The sequence below is a fragment of the Ipomoea triloba genome, chromosome 1, assembly GCF_003576645.1.
Source record: "Ipomoea triloba cultivar NCNSP0323 chromosome 1, ASM357664v1".
NCBI classification, from domain to species: domain Eukaryota; kingdom Viridiplantae; phylum Streptophyta; class Magnoliopsida; order Solanales; family Convolvulaceae; genus Ipomoea; species Ipomoea triloba.
This window is the reverse complement of record NC_044916.1, coordinates 21,928,508-21,941,506: the sequence shown is the minus strand read 5'-3', so window position 1 is coordinate 21,941,506 and position 12,999 is coordinate 21,928,508. Positions and strand designations below refer to the sequence as shown.

Sequence of the window (12,999 nt, the reverse complement as noted above, 5' to 3'; positions counted from 1 at the left end):
TTTTGTACACTTTCTTTTTTTTTTTTCTTTTTTTTTTTTTGGCATTTATCCTTCTTTTCTCTTAAACTATTAACACTATTAAATATAATAACTTGTATTGTGTGCATATACTTTATTGTATACTAGTGTTGTACCCGTGCGATGCACAGTCTGTAATTTAAATTTTAGTTAAAAATATTATTGTAATAAACAAACGGCATGAATATATGTGATAATAGACTATACATATTAAATTGTAAAATGTATTTATAGAATATTGCACGTCAAAAGAAATATTGATTCCTAAATGATAATTTTATTTACAAATTATTAAAAATTTCCTGATATATAACATTAGTGGTTGGAGTACAATTCTTATTAAGATATATATTTATAGGCGATGCACGACCATATATAATAGATCTATATTTTGGTATAAATAAATAATAAGTATTGTTCATGAAGTAGATAAAAAAAATCATGTAATATTGAGTTCACAAAAACATGTACAATGACTAAGAAACATACTGTTTGATTGATTATAATTATTGAAAAAAAAAAAGAAATTACAAATCATTAAATCCCTCTTTGTAAACCACATTAGTAGTAGAAGTACAAACTCTTTCCGATTCACCACAAACTAATATTTTGAAACCGTTGGGGTTAATTACACTAGATGCCGCTACAAACATTTGTCCATAAACAAATACTGGTTTCTTTAGTAGCAACCCAATATTTGATAGCGTATGACCTTATTACAATTAACCGAGTATCATTGTAAAGTCCAAGAGTGTGATCAATATTTATCATTAACATTATAATTGTTGATTGATATTTCTCATCCAATAATTAACCGTTGAATTACAACTATTTCACCATAATATACTATTGTCAATAAGAAAAGATTATATTAAAATAAATCAATATATTAAAATGAAATATTTGTGTCAATAAGAAAAGATTATATTATTTAAAACACAAATTATAAATTATTAAAAATCTCTTTATAAACTACATTAGTAGTAGAATTACAAATATTTTTTGATTTATCACAAACTAAAATTGATAACACACAATGACACAAATATCACTTTTTTTTACAAAAATATGAATAATGCAATTACTTCATTACAGTTATTTTTGAAATTCATTTTTAAAATATTTTATTTCACAACCCAAAAAAAATCAATACAAACTTTTTATAACTCAATAGAAATTAGCTTAAAAAATTAAACAAAATTTAGTTATTGAAAAAATAAGCTTTCAATTTTTTTAAGGCCACGTATATAATATTTATACTTTTTTTTTTGAAAACCATATATATACTTTTTTAATCACATAACAATTTAAGAGTATACATATACATTTTTATATAAAATTCTTTTTTTTTAAATTTCATTACATCTGGGTACAAACCCTAATCTCCCATTTTTCCTGTCTCAGCCCTCCGCTTCATTGTGCCTCCTCACTTCCTCATCCTCACATTCACGCACACAATACCTCAATCTCTAAGCCCCTTAGCCGATCTGCAGTCTATCATTCCATCTGCGTCTCAGTCCCTTGCCTCACCGGAGTCACTGCCGCCATTCGCCACATCGACCTCACGCTAAAGCTTCAAGCAGCCGATCACGCACTCCGAGATCCATAGTCGGCCGCCAGTTCAGGCTCCAACCGTGCCCAGCCGATCAAGCCACGGCCTCTCCTCACCCACTGCAAATTCAACGGCTACACTTGTTTGTTCTTGAAATATTCATTCTGATTTCAATTTTCACGATTTTTCATTTATTCAAATGTCTGCCTCTCCTCAGCTTTAGCATCGTTTCTAATTTTCAATGGAAGCAGTGTCATTTATTCATTTCAGGTTACTGATTTACACCGCCGTTGCATGCTCCGCCAACCGCCGCCGCTTCGCCCACCGTTGCTATACTGCGAACGCCAACATGCACTGGTATGCACCTGTGTTTCAGCTTCTTCTTTCACTTGATTAGGGCTGTGGAGGTAAACTTAGCCCATAGTTCTTAGTTTATACCAATAACTTTTTTCTTTTTCGTCTTTGATGTTTGAATGCTTTCATAAATGGACTCTTGAAGTTGAAGCAGCTGATTTTGTCAAATTGAAAGTTGAATACGCCCCCAAAATAAAATTAATAATGTGGTTTTTTAATAAGTAAATTCCCTTGAAAATTGTATGCATAAAGTTGGGGTAAACTTACAGATTAAACAATGTTTGCTTAATTACTTTTATAGTAAGTACTCCATAATACCTGGTATTTTTATCATATTTAGGATTACATTTTTTTTTAATGTTTTGATAGAGATAAACCTCTAGCTTGTCACCCAGAGAAATTGCAGTAGTGGCTTAAAGGTGCAACTGCATATGAACTTTCTAGTATGTTAGCAATTTAAAATATATATATAAAAAGAAGAAAAAAGCAAAACATATATTTTATGCACTTGCTTGAGTTTGAGTTTCATTGCTATTATGATCATAATATGCTCTTCAGGTGTCAATGGCACTAATATTGCTTGGTATGCCCTTGAAATCCTTAAAAGGGGTTTATATAAGCTTTTCTCAACATATTGTGTCCATACAATTGCCTGCCCCATTCTCAACCCTAGCCCTCCACCAAAACAATTGAGAAATAGAAGAAAAAAAATAGAGGAAGTACATACTGTAAATTGAAATAGAGCTTTAAAATGATATAGAGAAAGAGAATTGATGAGTTATTACCTTGGCTTCAATATAAATGTGGTATTTCAGTGCAGGGCATGTACAATGGAGCAGGGACTATGAAACAACGAACTATCAAAAGGTTTTTTAGAATTGTTCTTCAACATCTCTGAGCCATTTTATTTTATTTTATTTCTAATGATGAATCCAGAGAGGTAGCCATCTTGAGAATTGTTAGGGCTTATTTATAGTGTTGTGTAGTATTAGAGAAGCCTATGTATATTTAATGTTATACTTGAAAATTGTATAAGTCATTTCAAATTTAAATTTATCATCTTGTAATTATTGTTTAAGTATACGAAGAGTCAACTTGAATGAGATTGTAAACAAAAAAATATTATTCAAATAACGTTTCAAATTTCAATATATTTAAATCTGAATGTAATTAATGTGATAGTAAAAAAATCTGATTGCTTTGTTTGTTGCAATAAATGTGAACACAATAATTCCACAAATCTATCAAAATGTTTTCACACTTTGGAGGGAAAATGATTTTGCTTTATTATAGATAGGATTTACAAATTTCTTTAAGAGAAAAACTGATTCATTAGATAGAAGCCTCCGAAGAGATAATGTCAAACAAACGTTTACAAATTATTTTTAATTTATATTTTTCTTTATTCATGATGTATCGATTTTTCTATTATTTTGATCTTTATTATTTGTACTATTTTTCTTATTGAATATTTATTTAATCGTGTAGTACGCAGTATTTGACTAGTAATTTAAATCTCACAAAATAAAATTTTTAATGAAAATGATGAGTAAAATAATGAAGGGGAAGGGGGAGAGAGAGAGAGTGAGATAAGACTTCCAAATCCCTCTGCAAAATTGTAGGACAAAAGAGAGAAGAAGACAACTTGGCTTTGTCTTAGGAATCGTCTTCCAACTAAAGACAACCTCAAATTCTTGGATATTGAGGATAAATGTACCTTATGTGGGAAGGAACCGGAGAATGTTAACCACCTCTTCTTCTCTTGTGATTTCTCAAAACAGGTTTGGGAAGAGGTTAGAGCAAGACTTGGGATCACTAGAAAGACATGCTCAATCAAAGGGGCTATCAAGTGGGCATATAGAGATGCACGTGGATCTCGAATGCATTCAAAAATTGGTCTATTGGCTATTTTATGCTCTGTTTATTATATTTGGCAAGCCAGGAATGCAATGATTTTTGAGGGAAGCCAAGCTGTGGTGACAAAAACCATATCCATTATTCTTCTTCAGGTGTTCAAGATTTTTCATAATCTTGCTCCATGATCCTGAGATCACTCTTGAATGTTTCTGTTAGCAGAAGGGATCTTGGGGTGATATTTTTCTGCCAGTATTGTATTGTATCTCTTGTTTGTGGTCTTTGTGTTTTGAAAATTCCTATTTGGATGGGAGCAGATTTGTATTTTAGGCTCCTTTGCCTAAGTAGTTGCTTTTCAGTTTTACTCAAGGGTTATATTCAGATTACAACCATCATTGTTTTTTACTAGGGTATGCCCTAGTGTAGTTTGTACATTCTTGTTTCCTTTTTGGAATATATTTTCTCATTTACCCAAAAAAAAAAAAAAAAAAAAAAAGAGAGAAGAAGAATGAAAAGCAAAAGAGAAAGAGGCAAATGGAACACAACAACCCAGATAAATTAAAGAGCATGAAGAGACAAACAAAAGAATAATTGAAGAAGAATAAAAACACTCCGACCCGATCAGACAACCTTTCTCTTGCCAACTACACTAAAGATAAGAAAGAAAAAGACAATAAAAATAATCCATATATCATGAAAAATGGAGAATGGTAAAAAAAAATAAAAATTAATGTGTACAAAAAATTAACACAATGTACAATTTACTATATTTAATGACGTTAACAATTAAATAAAAAAAAATTTAAAAATATAACCATGGAAAGAAAAAATAAACATAATATACAAGTTAAAACTATAACTAATTACACCAATTAGGGCCTAGGGGTGCAAATGAGTTGGGTAGCTCACGAATCATTCAATTAAAATTTGGTTTGAGTTTGGTCAAATCTGAACTCGGGTTGAACTCGAGCTTAAAACTTTTTGGATTGTAGCTTGTTGAACCGCTCACAAGCCCCCTACCCACCAACCCATCCCCCGACAAGCACACATACACACACATATAACTATTGTTCAAACTTGAGCCAATCAACTAAGTTTGAATCTTATAAAAGTTAACTAACTAAAGTTGAACATAAATTTTTAAACTCAATCAAGTAAACTCAAACACTTGTTGAACCGCTCACAAGCCTCCTACCCACCAACCCATCCCCCGACAAGCACACATACACACACACATAACTATTGTTCAAACTTCAGCCAATCAACTAAGTTCGAATCTTATAAAAGTTCTCAATCAACTAAGTTCGAATCTTATAAAAGTTAACTAACTAAAGTTAAACATAAATTTTTAAACTCGATCAAGTAAACTTAAACTCAATCCATTGTAACTATTTCAAACTTAGACCTCTAGCCTACTTAAGTTTGAACTCAGCTCGCCTCTTTTGCCCCTCTAACACCAATATATCTTCATAATAGACTTTTTGCCTTCTAAACATTTTTTGTGAGGTCAAATCTTTATGTGCTATAATTGTCTTCTTGTGCTACCATACTAAAAGTTCATCCTATCATAATTATGATTTACCATTCAAATTCAAATTCAAATCTCAACAAACAAACATAAGAAGTAGGAAAACAAAAGGAGGAAATGATGATTTGCTTTCACTTTGTATGTCAGATCCCACAAGGTCAAAATGCAAAACCAAACATACAATCTGAGACACCACTTAATTCACCTTTTTTTTTCCTTTTTCTTCCTTGTGTTATTCAGATGAAAATATTCCACATTTCTAGTTCTGCATGTTACCTAAGATTTGCTGTCTTGGCACAAAACACCTACTGTATTACTTACTTGATCCACATCAGAAATACAACCTGCTCATTGCTAAGCAAGAAGCAGTAATAGAGGTCTATATTAAGGATTAACACAGAGCAAATCTACCATTAGAGTTAGCGTTACAAACCATTTAAAAGACATTTAGATCGCGTCATGATATTAGTAGTCACCATATTTGTCTTGGGCAGTTATGTCGTCTTCTATCAGTAGTAAGCTTGATGGTAAGCTGGTGCCACACCATTGGTGTAGCCTCCATATGGTGAGTAGGGAGAGCCGGGATAAGGAGCAGCTTCGGGGGAGTACACATATGGGGGACTTCTGTTTCCCCCGTGGAGATACATGGCTGGCGATGTAGGGTAGGCTGGCACTCCCACAGGGTATTGGGTGTGTGGAGGTGACCTGACAAACGTGGGAGCTGATGGGAAAGAAGATACATAAGCATTGCTCGAGCGGCCAGCCTTGGCTGGGGGCATTGGGCCTCCATTGTTGACGCGTGTACGTTTGTTCGCAGGGGCTGCAGTGACAGTGGTGGTTGCTGCTGTCTTCTTTTTCTCGGTCTTAGACTTCTCCAACTCCTCGAGGCGCTTTTTGAGGTTTTCGGGAGGGAACTCAGCTTCGAGTTTGTACTCTTCAATGCACTTGAGGACCGAACGAACAGCTGATAGCTCTTTCTTCGCAGCAAGGTGCTGTGGCAAAGATATATCGGCGAATCAAATACCCAGTAATCAACATCGTCCATCAATCACAACACAAAGCCATGCAGAATTGAAACTCGTAAGCACATAGCAAGAGGCAGACATGGAAAAGACTCAAAAGAGAAAAACATAAATATGGACTAGAACAGAAGAGTAGAAGGGCAACAATACCGCAGCTCGACCAGAATTGCTAGGATCTTCAAGAATTGCAGCAGCAGATTTTTTCGCATCTTTCAGAAAATCTTTCAGAAGAGGAACAGGAGGGAATTTGTCAACAAGGCCAACTTCACAACTGAAATGCACAGCATCCAGCTGCTGTCCTCTGCTGATTAGTTCCTCAATCATCTCTGTGCAGAAAATAATTAACACATGCACTAAGATTCCATTATAGAAATTTACTCGTTTCAAGAAGTATACATATTATATACCATACAGCCCTCAGGTCCTCGGAACCATGCATTGCATCAAGTAGGGAAAGAACAGCCATTCAAAAGATTACTTTAATATGAAAATGCAAACCTTAAGAACAAGTTTTTCCTCAAATAAACACAAAATCTTAAGTTTTAAAAATAGCAATCCAACTTCATCTATATTATTTATTTCCCCTAAGAGTCATTGGAAGTATTTTTGAGATCAATGAAACGAACTCCAGAAAACATATACCCTGTAATAAAGACTGCAGTATCAAATATTGATCCCTAGAAGCCACATCATAAAACATCAGTTCTATTCAAATCTTTCTGCCTCTCATTGATAACAGGGATTGACCCAACATAATGAAGCAAACGCACAAACCACTCCAAAAGCAGACTTATGGTACTCCAGTCCATACTGTTTGGACAAATTGTATTAGGCCATAATATACTAGTTTAGGGACTAGATCGTAACACTCGATCTATTACATACCAACAACTATTGGCTGTCAATCACAATATAATTCTTGAAAAAGGGCTCAAGACTATATGAAGCCACTCTTTTAGTTTGCTAAGGGAAAATTAAACCTCACACATGAACTGCTGTTTCTATCAGGCATGTGACCTAGAATACTGGCTCGGCATCACTATTGACATCCAAAAGCAAGCTAATACAATCTTTCAATCTTTAGTTGATCCCCTATGTTGGGGTTGCATCTTGGAGAGCCGAATTCAACCCATCGAACCCGTGGCGAAATGGCTTACCATGGAGGAATATGGTTAAATGGTTAATGTCCACCTACTTATCACCAATTGATTTTAAGAAGCATAGGACAACCAGATAACCAAAAAACTATGCTATCATAGCCAAGGTCACGAGTTCGAATACTAAGCATGTTGTGCAATTGGAGGCTGGTGGGTGCTAAGAGGGGATTGTTGGGACTACGGAGGGATGTGGTTAATGGTATTCACGAAATAAATAGGTTTTCCATTAACAGATTAAATGATTTATTAAATTAGTAGCAAACAAATTATATCATTGAAATTTGGAATGGTCCAAGTAAGGAGGTTACCAGGCATTTTATCAGCGAGACCAAGTGAGACAGCGAGCTTGGGCATCTGCTTCCGCCAAGCAGACCCAACAACAAGCTTTCTGTACAAATCGAAATCTTCCTTCTTAACAATCCCAAAAGTCAGCAAATGTTGCAGGAAAGTATGCACATCAGGGGTCTTCACATTCTCAATCCCTCCTCTTTCATCCAAACTCTTCTTCCACGTCTCTGCGATTTCATTAGCCTTCTCCCTCACACTGGGTGTCACCAACATCCTCTCACTGCCCAGCAATGGATCCATCATTACTGGAATCAGCGATTCCAGCAAAAGCACACACGCCCACCCCAAATCATTGCTCTTGTCGCTCTTCACCTCCCTTCTATCCTTCGGAAACACCTCCGATATCGCTTCCAGCACCAACTTCGCCGGATCCACACAGTCCCCGAGCGCTTTAGGGATTTCCGACCTCAAAACCTCTAATTCCTTCTTCCGAACAATCACGAAACTCCAGAAGCTTCTAGAGTCCATCTGAACACAAAAAGACCTCAACTTCAACAGCAATCCGGCGGAATTATCCACCTCCGGTTGCTCCAAACCCTCGCCCTTCGCTTCAGCGTGGCTCTTCAGTTCCACGAGCGCGGCTTCGCTGCTATCGTTGAGCTTCTGGAGAGCTATGGAGATGGACGCGGAGATAGAGCTCTCGCGTTTCTCCAGAGCCTCGAGGGAGTGTTTAGTTTCAGAGTCTAGGGTTTGGAGTTTGGTTTTGAGGGCTTGGGACTTCTTCAAGAGGTCCTGCTCGAGGGAGGTGAAGTGATCAGAGAGCTCTTTCCATAAGAGAGTGCAGCTGGTCATCAGAGACGCCTGGCGCTGAAACTCATCGAAACTGGGCGGCGTTGACTGAGAGCACTCGCCGGGATCGGCGATTGAAGCCATTTTGGCCGATTCACGGCGATAGAAGAGAGAGAAATGAAATGAAATGGAAGTGTGAGATGAAGTTTGGTGGAGTGGCGATAAAGCGACAGAGGATGAAGGAGTGCTGACATGTACCCAGACAGACTGGTCGGAAACTGGTGAATGGTGATGCCACACAGGTTAACAATAGTTCATTAAGTTTTATTTTAAAAATAAAAGTAAATTAAATTTAAATTAAAGATTTACCACGGAGTATTATGGATGGTGTCAATTTTTTACCCAACAAAATTTAATATAATCATATATATTAACTTATAAGAGTGATACACAAGTTATATTCTTGAATTATGTATGTATTTTATTAGAGTTCTGTTACATGTACTCCATATTTTTACTCTCTTACTTTTATTTTGAGGTGACAATGAATGATTAGTTATTTTCATCATGTGAGTGTTGAGAAAAATGTCAAAACATCAACATTTTGTGAGAGGAGTAAAAATTGAGGGTAGAATTTAGAAGTAGAAGTAGTATTTTCCATTTTTATGCTTATTCAAATTGAATATTATGTCAATAATAGTGTACTTTAGTCCTTTTGAAAAATTTGTATTTACATAGTAAGGATTCTTTTAATTAATTATTAATTACCTCGGTAACCTAGTCGCATTGTTCACTCTTCATTCAAACAAAAATTATTAATTACTCATGCAAGTTTTTCTTTAGTATCTTCATAACTACTTTCTCAACCAGCCAATATTAACTTTACTAAGTCTCGAACTCACCCTCTCTCATGTGAGAGTGCAATCAGGTGACACTAGACCACAAGGTCTTTGGCAATTATTTATGCAAGTTAGTTTATTCATTTAAGAATTCAAGAATGAGATTTTTAAAGAGCTAGGTATTTATTTGTGTTTTTATTTTTTTTAGGGCTTGCTAAGTATTTTCTTTTGACCATCTCTTTTCTTTTCCCATAACTTAAACAAATCACTTGGCTATGAGAATTTAGTGGCATGAAATTTCTATTATATTATTGCCATGGTGCACCTAATATTAGCGTGAAAGATGACCATCTATATGATAAGATCAATTGTCTACTTAGGGTGTATTTGGTTCAAGAATTTATATATACTAGGAATGAGAATTAAATTCGTAGTTATTGTTTGATTAACAATTTTTTAAAAACACAACTATGAGATTTGATTACTGCTTCACTTAAGTACCTCATTCCTTAATTAAAAAGGGATATCATTATCATCTTATATTGGTAATTTGATTTGTAAGTTAAAATTAGTAATTTTAAATTTTGTTTTGATTTTTTTGTTCATATTAATGCTTTGGATGTCATTATATTAGAATCAATTGCCTTGATTTTTTGTTTTTGTATTTTTAAAACTTGTTATTCCCATTATAGGGTCATACATAGTCAAACATCGATATTGACAATCATTCCAATTCGACCATACTACCAAACATGCAAAATACTTTCACCAAAATCAATTACCATTACTAAGTATTTGATCCTCATTGCCATTTCAATTACCATGTGCGACCTAAACACATCCTTAGAAACTTCAACCTCATTTGTGTCAATTGTTTGTCCAGGTGTAAATAAGTTTGACTTTAAAATACAAGTCTAATTAATAGTTGGTTTTACTAGTGATAGCGTTGACAGCCGTTGATCTAATATTTTTCTTGTAGATTTATGTTAATTGTAACTATATGAGAAGTTAGTTAAACTAATGGAAATGAGACAAAAATACGTGTTTTTGTGTTAGACTTTCTAAAATTATTTATTTGTTTGAATTAGTACAAGGAGACACATCAAAGAGTGATTGTCTACCCTATTCACTGTGCATTGAAATGCCAGTGTCCTCCCTTATCCCTTGTGCAATTGATCAGGCTGATCTTATCCCTGCAAATCTCTTTCACCTTAAAAAATAGGTTCCACTTCCACATCACCTAATTTACAATTTATTTACTATTCACACTACATCCCAATAATATCACGTCACTTTAAAATATTAATAAATAAATAAAATAAAAAAGGAAAGAAAACAAAAAAAGTAAATAAACAATTAAAAAAGGTACAAAATCTGTCGGAGCTGCTGTTGCGGCAGCTTTTATAGGATTGCAAATTTGCATATTATGCCAATTTGCAATCCACCTCATCATAAAAAAAATATAAATTTTTTTATAGAAAATGCCACCTCACCTTGCCAATCCCATATTAGCAGGGATGAGGGTAGCCTAACAACCTAAGAGCATCTACACCAATGGTTTATTCGCGATTTTTTAGATTAACTTTGCCACATGGAGGAAAGATAGAGTATGAGAGAGAAAGTAAAGTTGTTTATCTTATTTTGGTTTTTGGAACAGTAATTTACTGATAGTGGAAGCCAAGAAAAAAGAAATGTTGTGCGCGTTTCGTGCACAGCAGGTGCGCCTGACAGATACCTTTATTAATTTTTTTTAATAAATCAAATTTGTATTTTTCATTACCTCCCATTTTCTCTTTCCTAATCACACTTACAAAATAAATAAATAAATAAACTTGTCAGGCGTCAGAGCCTATGACGCGCCCAGTGCCCGCTGGGCACTTCTTATGCCTATCACGCACGGTTTTCACGGCTGAAACATTAAAGTTGTGGGTCCCACTTTCTGAAATAAACTCGGCTCTTGCAAATGGAACCCTCCTCTTCTCTCCCTTCCTTATCTCTCTTCCATGTTGGCATTGTTACCATAAAAAAATCGTTAATAATCCATAGATGTGGATGCTCTAAGAGCAACCTCAATAACGAGATTTTTGGAATAGTTTTTGAAGTGTCAACTATAAAAGAAAGAAGAGAAAGAGAAGAAGCAAAAAGATTCATTTAAAAAAAAACAAAAGAAATCTGAAAAATAAAACACCATATTAACGTGTCCGGCTGGACGCTATGGTTGTTCCACACGCAACCACATGCAAACAATATTTACACATGGTATGACCCACTTTTTCTGAGAAAAAACTAGCTCCTTGCAAGAGGATTGTTTTTTTCTTTCTCTATCTACTACCTCTCTCCTTCACATTAAGACCTTCCTCAATAGTGGAGATTTTGGTGTGATTTTTTAGGAGTTTTTGTAGGTGTGATTAGGAACGAGAAAATGGAAGTGGAGGAAAAAAAAAAGAAAAGGAAAAAAAACAAAAGAAAAATCTGTATAAAATAAAAATTAAAAAAATAGAGATTTACACGCCCAGGCAGGCGCGAGAGTTGCGCCTCACTTGCGTGAGGCTCAACTTTCTTCATAATTAATAGGTCCCACAATTACTGAGAAACACCAAATAACAGAGAGACCCTTCCCATTCTCTTTCATCCCTCTCTCCTCTAAGGTGTCAAATCCCCCTTAAAAACTGTGCAAAAATGGCTAATGACGATGACCTTAGCTACATTTCCTCAAAACCACACCAAAATCAACTAATGTGGATGCTCTTGAATAACAGAATTAGAATTGGTGCCACTTGGTATAATGTGCTCTAGCCATAAAATATATATATATATATATATTTCAAAATAAGTCTCACTTGCCACTTGAGCTACACATTGGGTTAAAGCGTGTAATACTTTTTATAAATGCATAGAAAAACATTACTCCCTCCATTCCATTTTATGTGTCTGGTTCGATTAACAAGGTTTGACTGAAGTTATTTTTAATTCAAATTTCATAATATTAAGTTTAGTATTAATATACAAAATTTATATATTTAGAAACTACATTAAAAGTACTATTAAAGACAAAAAAAATCAAATTTAAAAATAAGTTAAAAATAATAAAGAAAATAAACAAATAAAAATGAGTTGGTTTGACTAATTAATAGTAAGTATGACAAATAAAATGGGATAGAAGGGGTATATTTTAACTAAAAATATTACGCATCTTACTTGAAACGATCAAAATCAAACTTACTCTTCTTCTTTTTTCTTTTGCTTTTTTTTTTCTTTTTTCAAATTTTGAATTAACGTAAGAAAATCACAGAAATTGGAAGGTAGAAGGCAGGTTTCTAAAATAAACTTCCACATTTCAATTTTAATTAATTGAGTTTCTTATGTTTTGTTTGTTGATTTTAAAGCTAAAAATGGCTAATTTGAAGTTGAATGACATACCAATATTTTCTTATAAATAAAGGACCGGGTTAGTTTGAGTTCATTTTACGCAATTCAAGTTACAACTGTCCTATTACTCTAAAGTGTGTTTTTTATTTTCTTTCGGTCTTGAGCTTCTTTTTTTTTTTTTTCTTCCGATTTTTTTGTTAAATGTTTGCTCAATAGTCAATTCATATAC

At 34.2% G+C, this 12,999-nt stretch overlaps 2 protein-coding genes across 5 annotated transcripts; one reads left to right on the top strand and one right to left on the bottom strand.

Moving 5' to 3' along the window:
• Positions 1-1,382: 1,382 nt before the first annotated feature.
• Positions 1,383-4,170, top strand: LOC116018476. 4 transcript variants are annotated; one of them, XM_031258626.1, is made up of 4 exons: positions 1,383-1,712; positions 1,841-1,927; positions 2,740-2,791; positions 3,706-4,170. In XM_031258626.1, the coding sequence occupies exons 2-4, from the start codon at positions 1,920-1,922 to the stop codon at positions 3,964-3,966; spliced, it is 321 nt and encodes a 106-aa protein (XP_031114486.1). In that variant the 5' UTR covers positions 1,383-1,712; positions 1,841-1,919; the 3' UTR covers positions 3,967-4,170. The 4 variants fall into 4 exon arrangements, 3 of the variants coding, with proteins under 3 accessions (XP_031114486.1, XP_031114487.1, XP_031114485.1); XM_031258627.1 differs by having other exon boundaries at positions 1,822-1,927; XM_031258625.1 differs by having other exon boundaries at positions 1,383-1,927.
• A 1,332-nt stretch (positions 4,171-5,502) lies between these two features.
• LOC116030718 (FRIGIDA-like protein 4a) lies at positions 5,503-8,830 on the bottom strand. The gene is made up of 3 exons (XM_031273036.1): positions 7,794-8,830; positions 6,479-6,654; positions 5,503-6,298 (listed from the first exon to the last, which is right to left on the bottom strand). The coding sequence occupies exons 1-3, from the start codon at positions 8,704-8,706 to the stop codon at positions 5,816-5,818; spliced, it is 1,572 nt and encodes a 523-aa protein (XP_031128896.1). The 5' UTR covers positions 8,707-8,830; the 3' UTR covers positions 5,503-5,815.
• Positions 8,831-12,999: the final 4,169 nt, after the last annotated feature.

What these genes read in the sequence shown, in the direction of transcription:
- LOC116018476 (XM_031258625.1), top strand. Translation starts at nt 1,812, where the DNA reads ATGGAAGCAGTGTCATTTATTCATTTCAGGTTACTGATTTACACCGCC. An exon ending in GCGAACGCCAACATGCACTG is followed by an intron (nt 1,928 to 2,739) that starts GTATGCACCTGT and finishes GTGGTATTTCAG; the next exon opens with TGCAGGGCATGTACAATGGA. An exon ending in AAACAACGAACTATCAAAAG is followed by an intron (nt 2,792 to 3,705) that starts GTTTTTTAGAAT and finishes TTCTCAAAACAG; the next exon opens with GTTTGGGAAGAGGTTAGAGC.
- LOC116030718 (XM_031273036.1), bottom strand. Translation starts at nt 8,706, where the DNA reads ATGGCTTCAATCGCCGATCCCGGCGAGTGCTCTCAGTCAACGCCGCCC. An exon ending in TCTCGCTGATAAAATGCCTG is followed by an intron (nt 6,655 to 7,793) that starts GTAACCTCCTTA and finishes TTTTCTGCACAG; the next exon opens with AGATGATTGAGGAACTAATC. An exon ending in GCAATTCTGGTCGAGCTGCG is followed by an intron (nt 6,299 to 6,478) that starts GTATTGTTGCCC and finishes TCTTTGCCACAG; the next exon opens with CACCTTGCTGCGAAGAAAGA.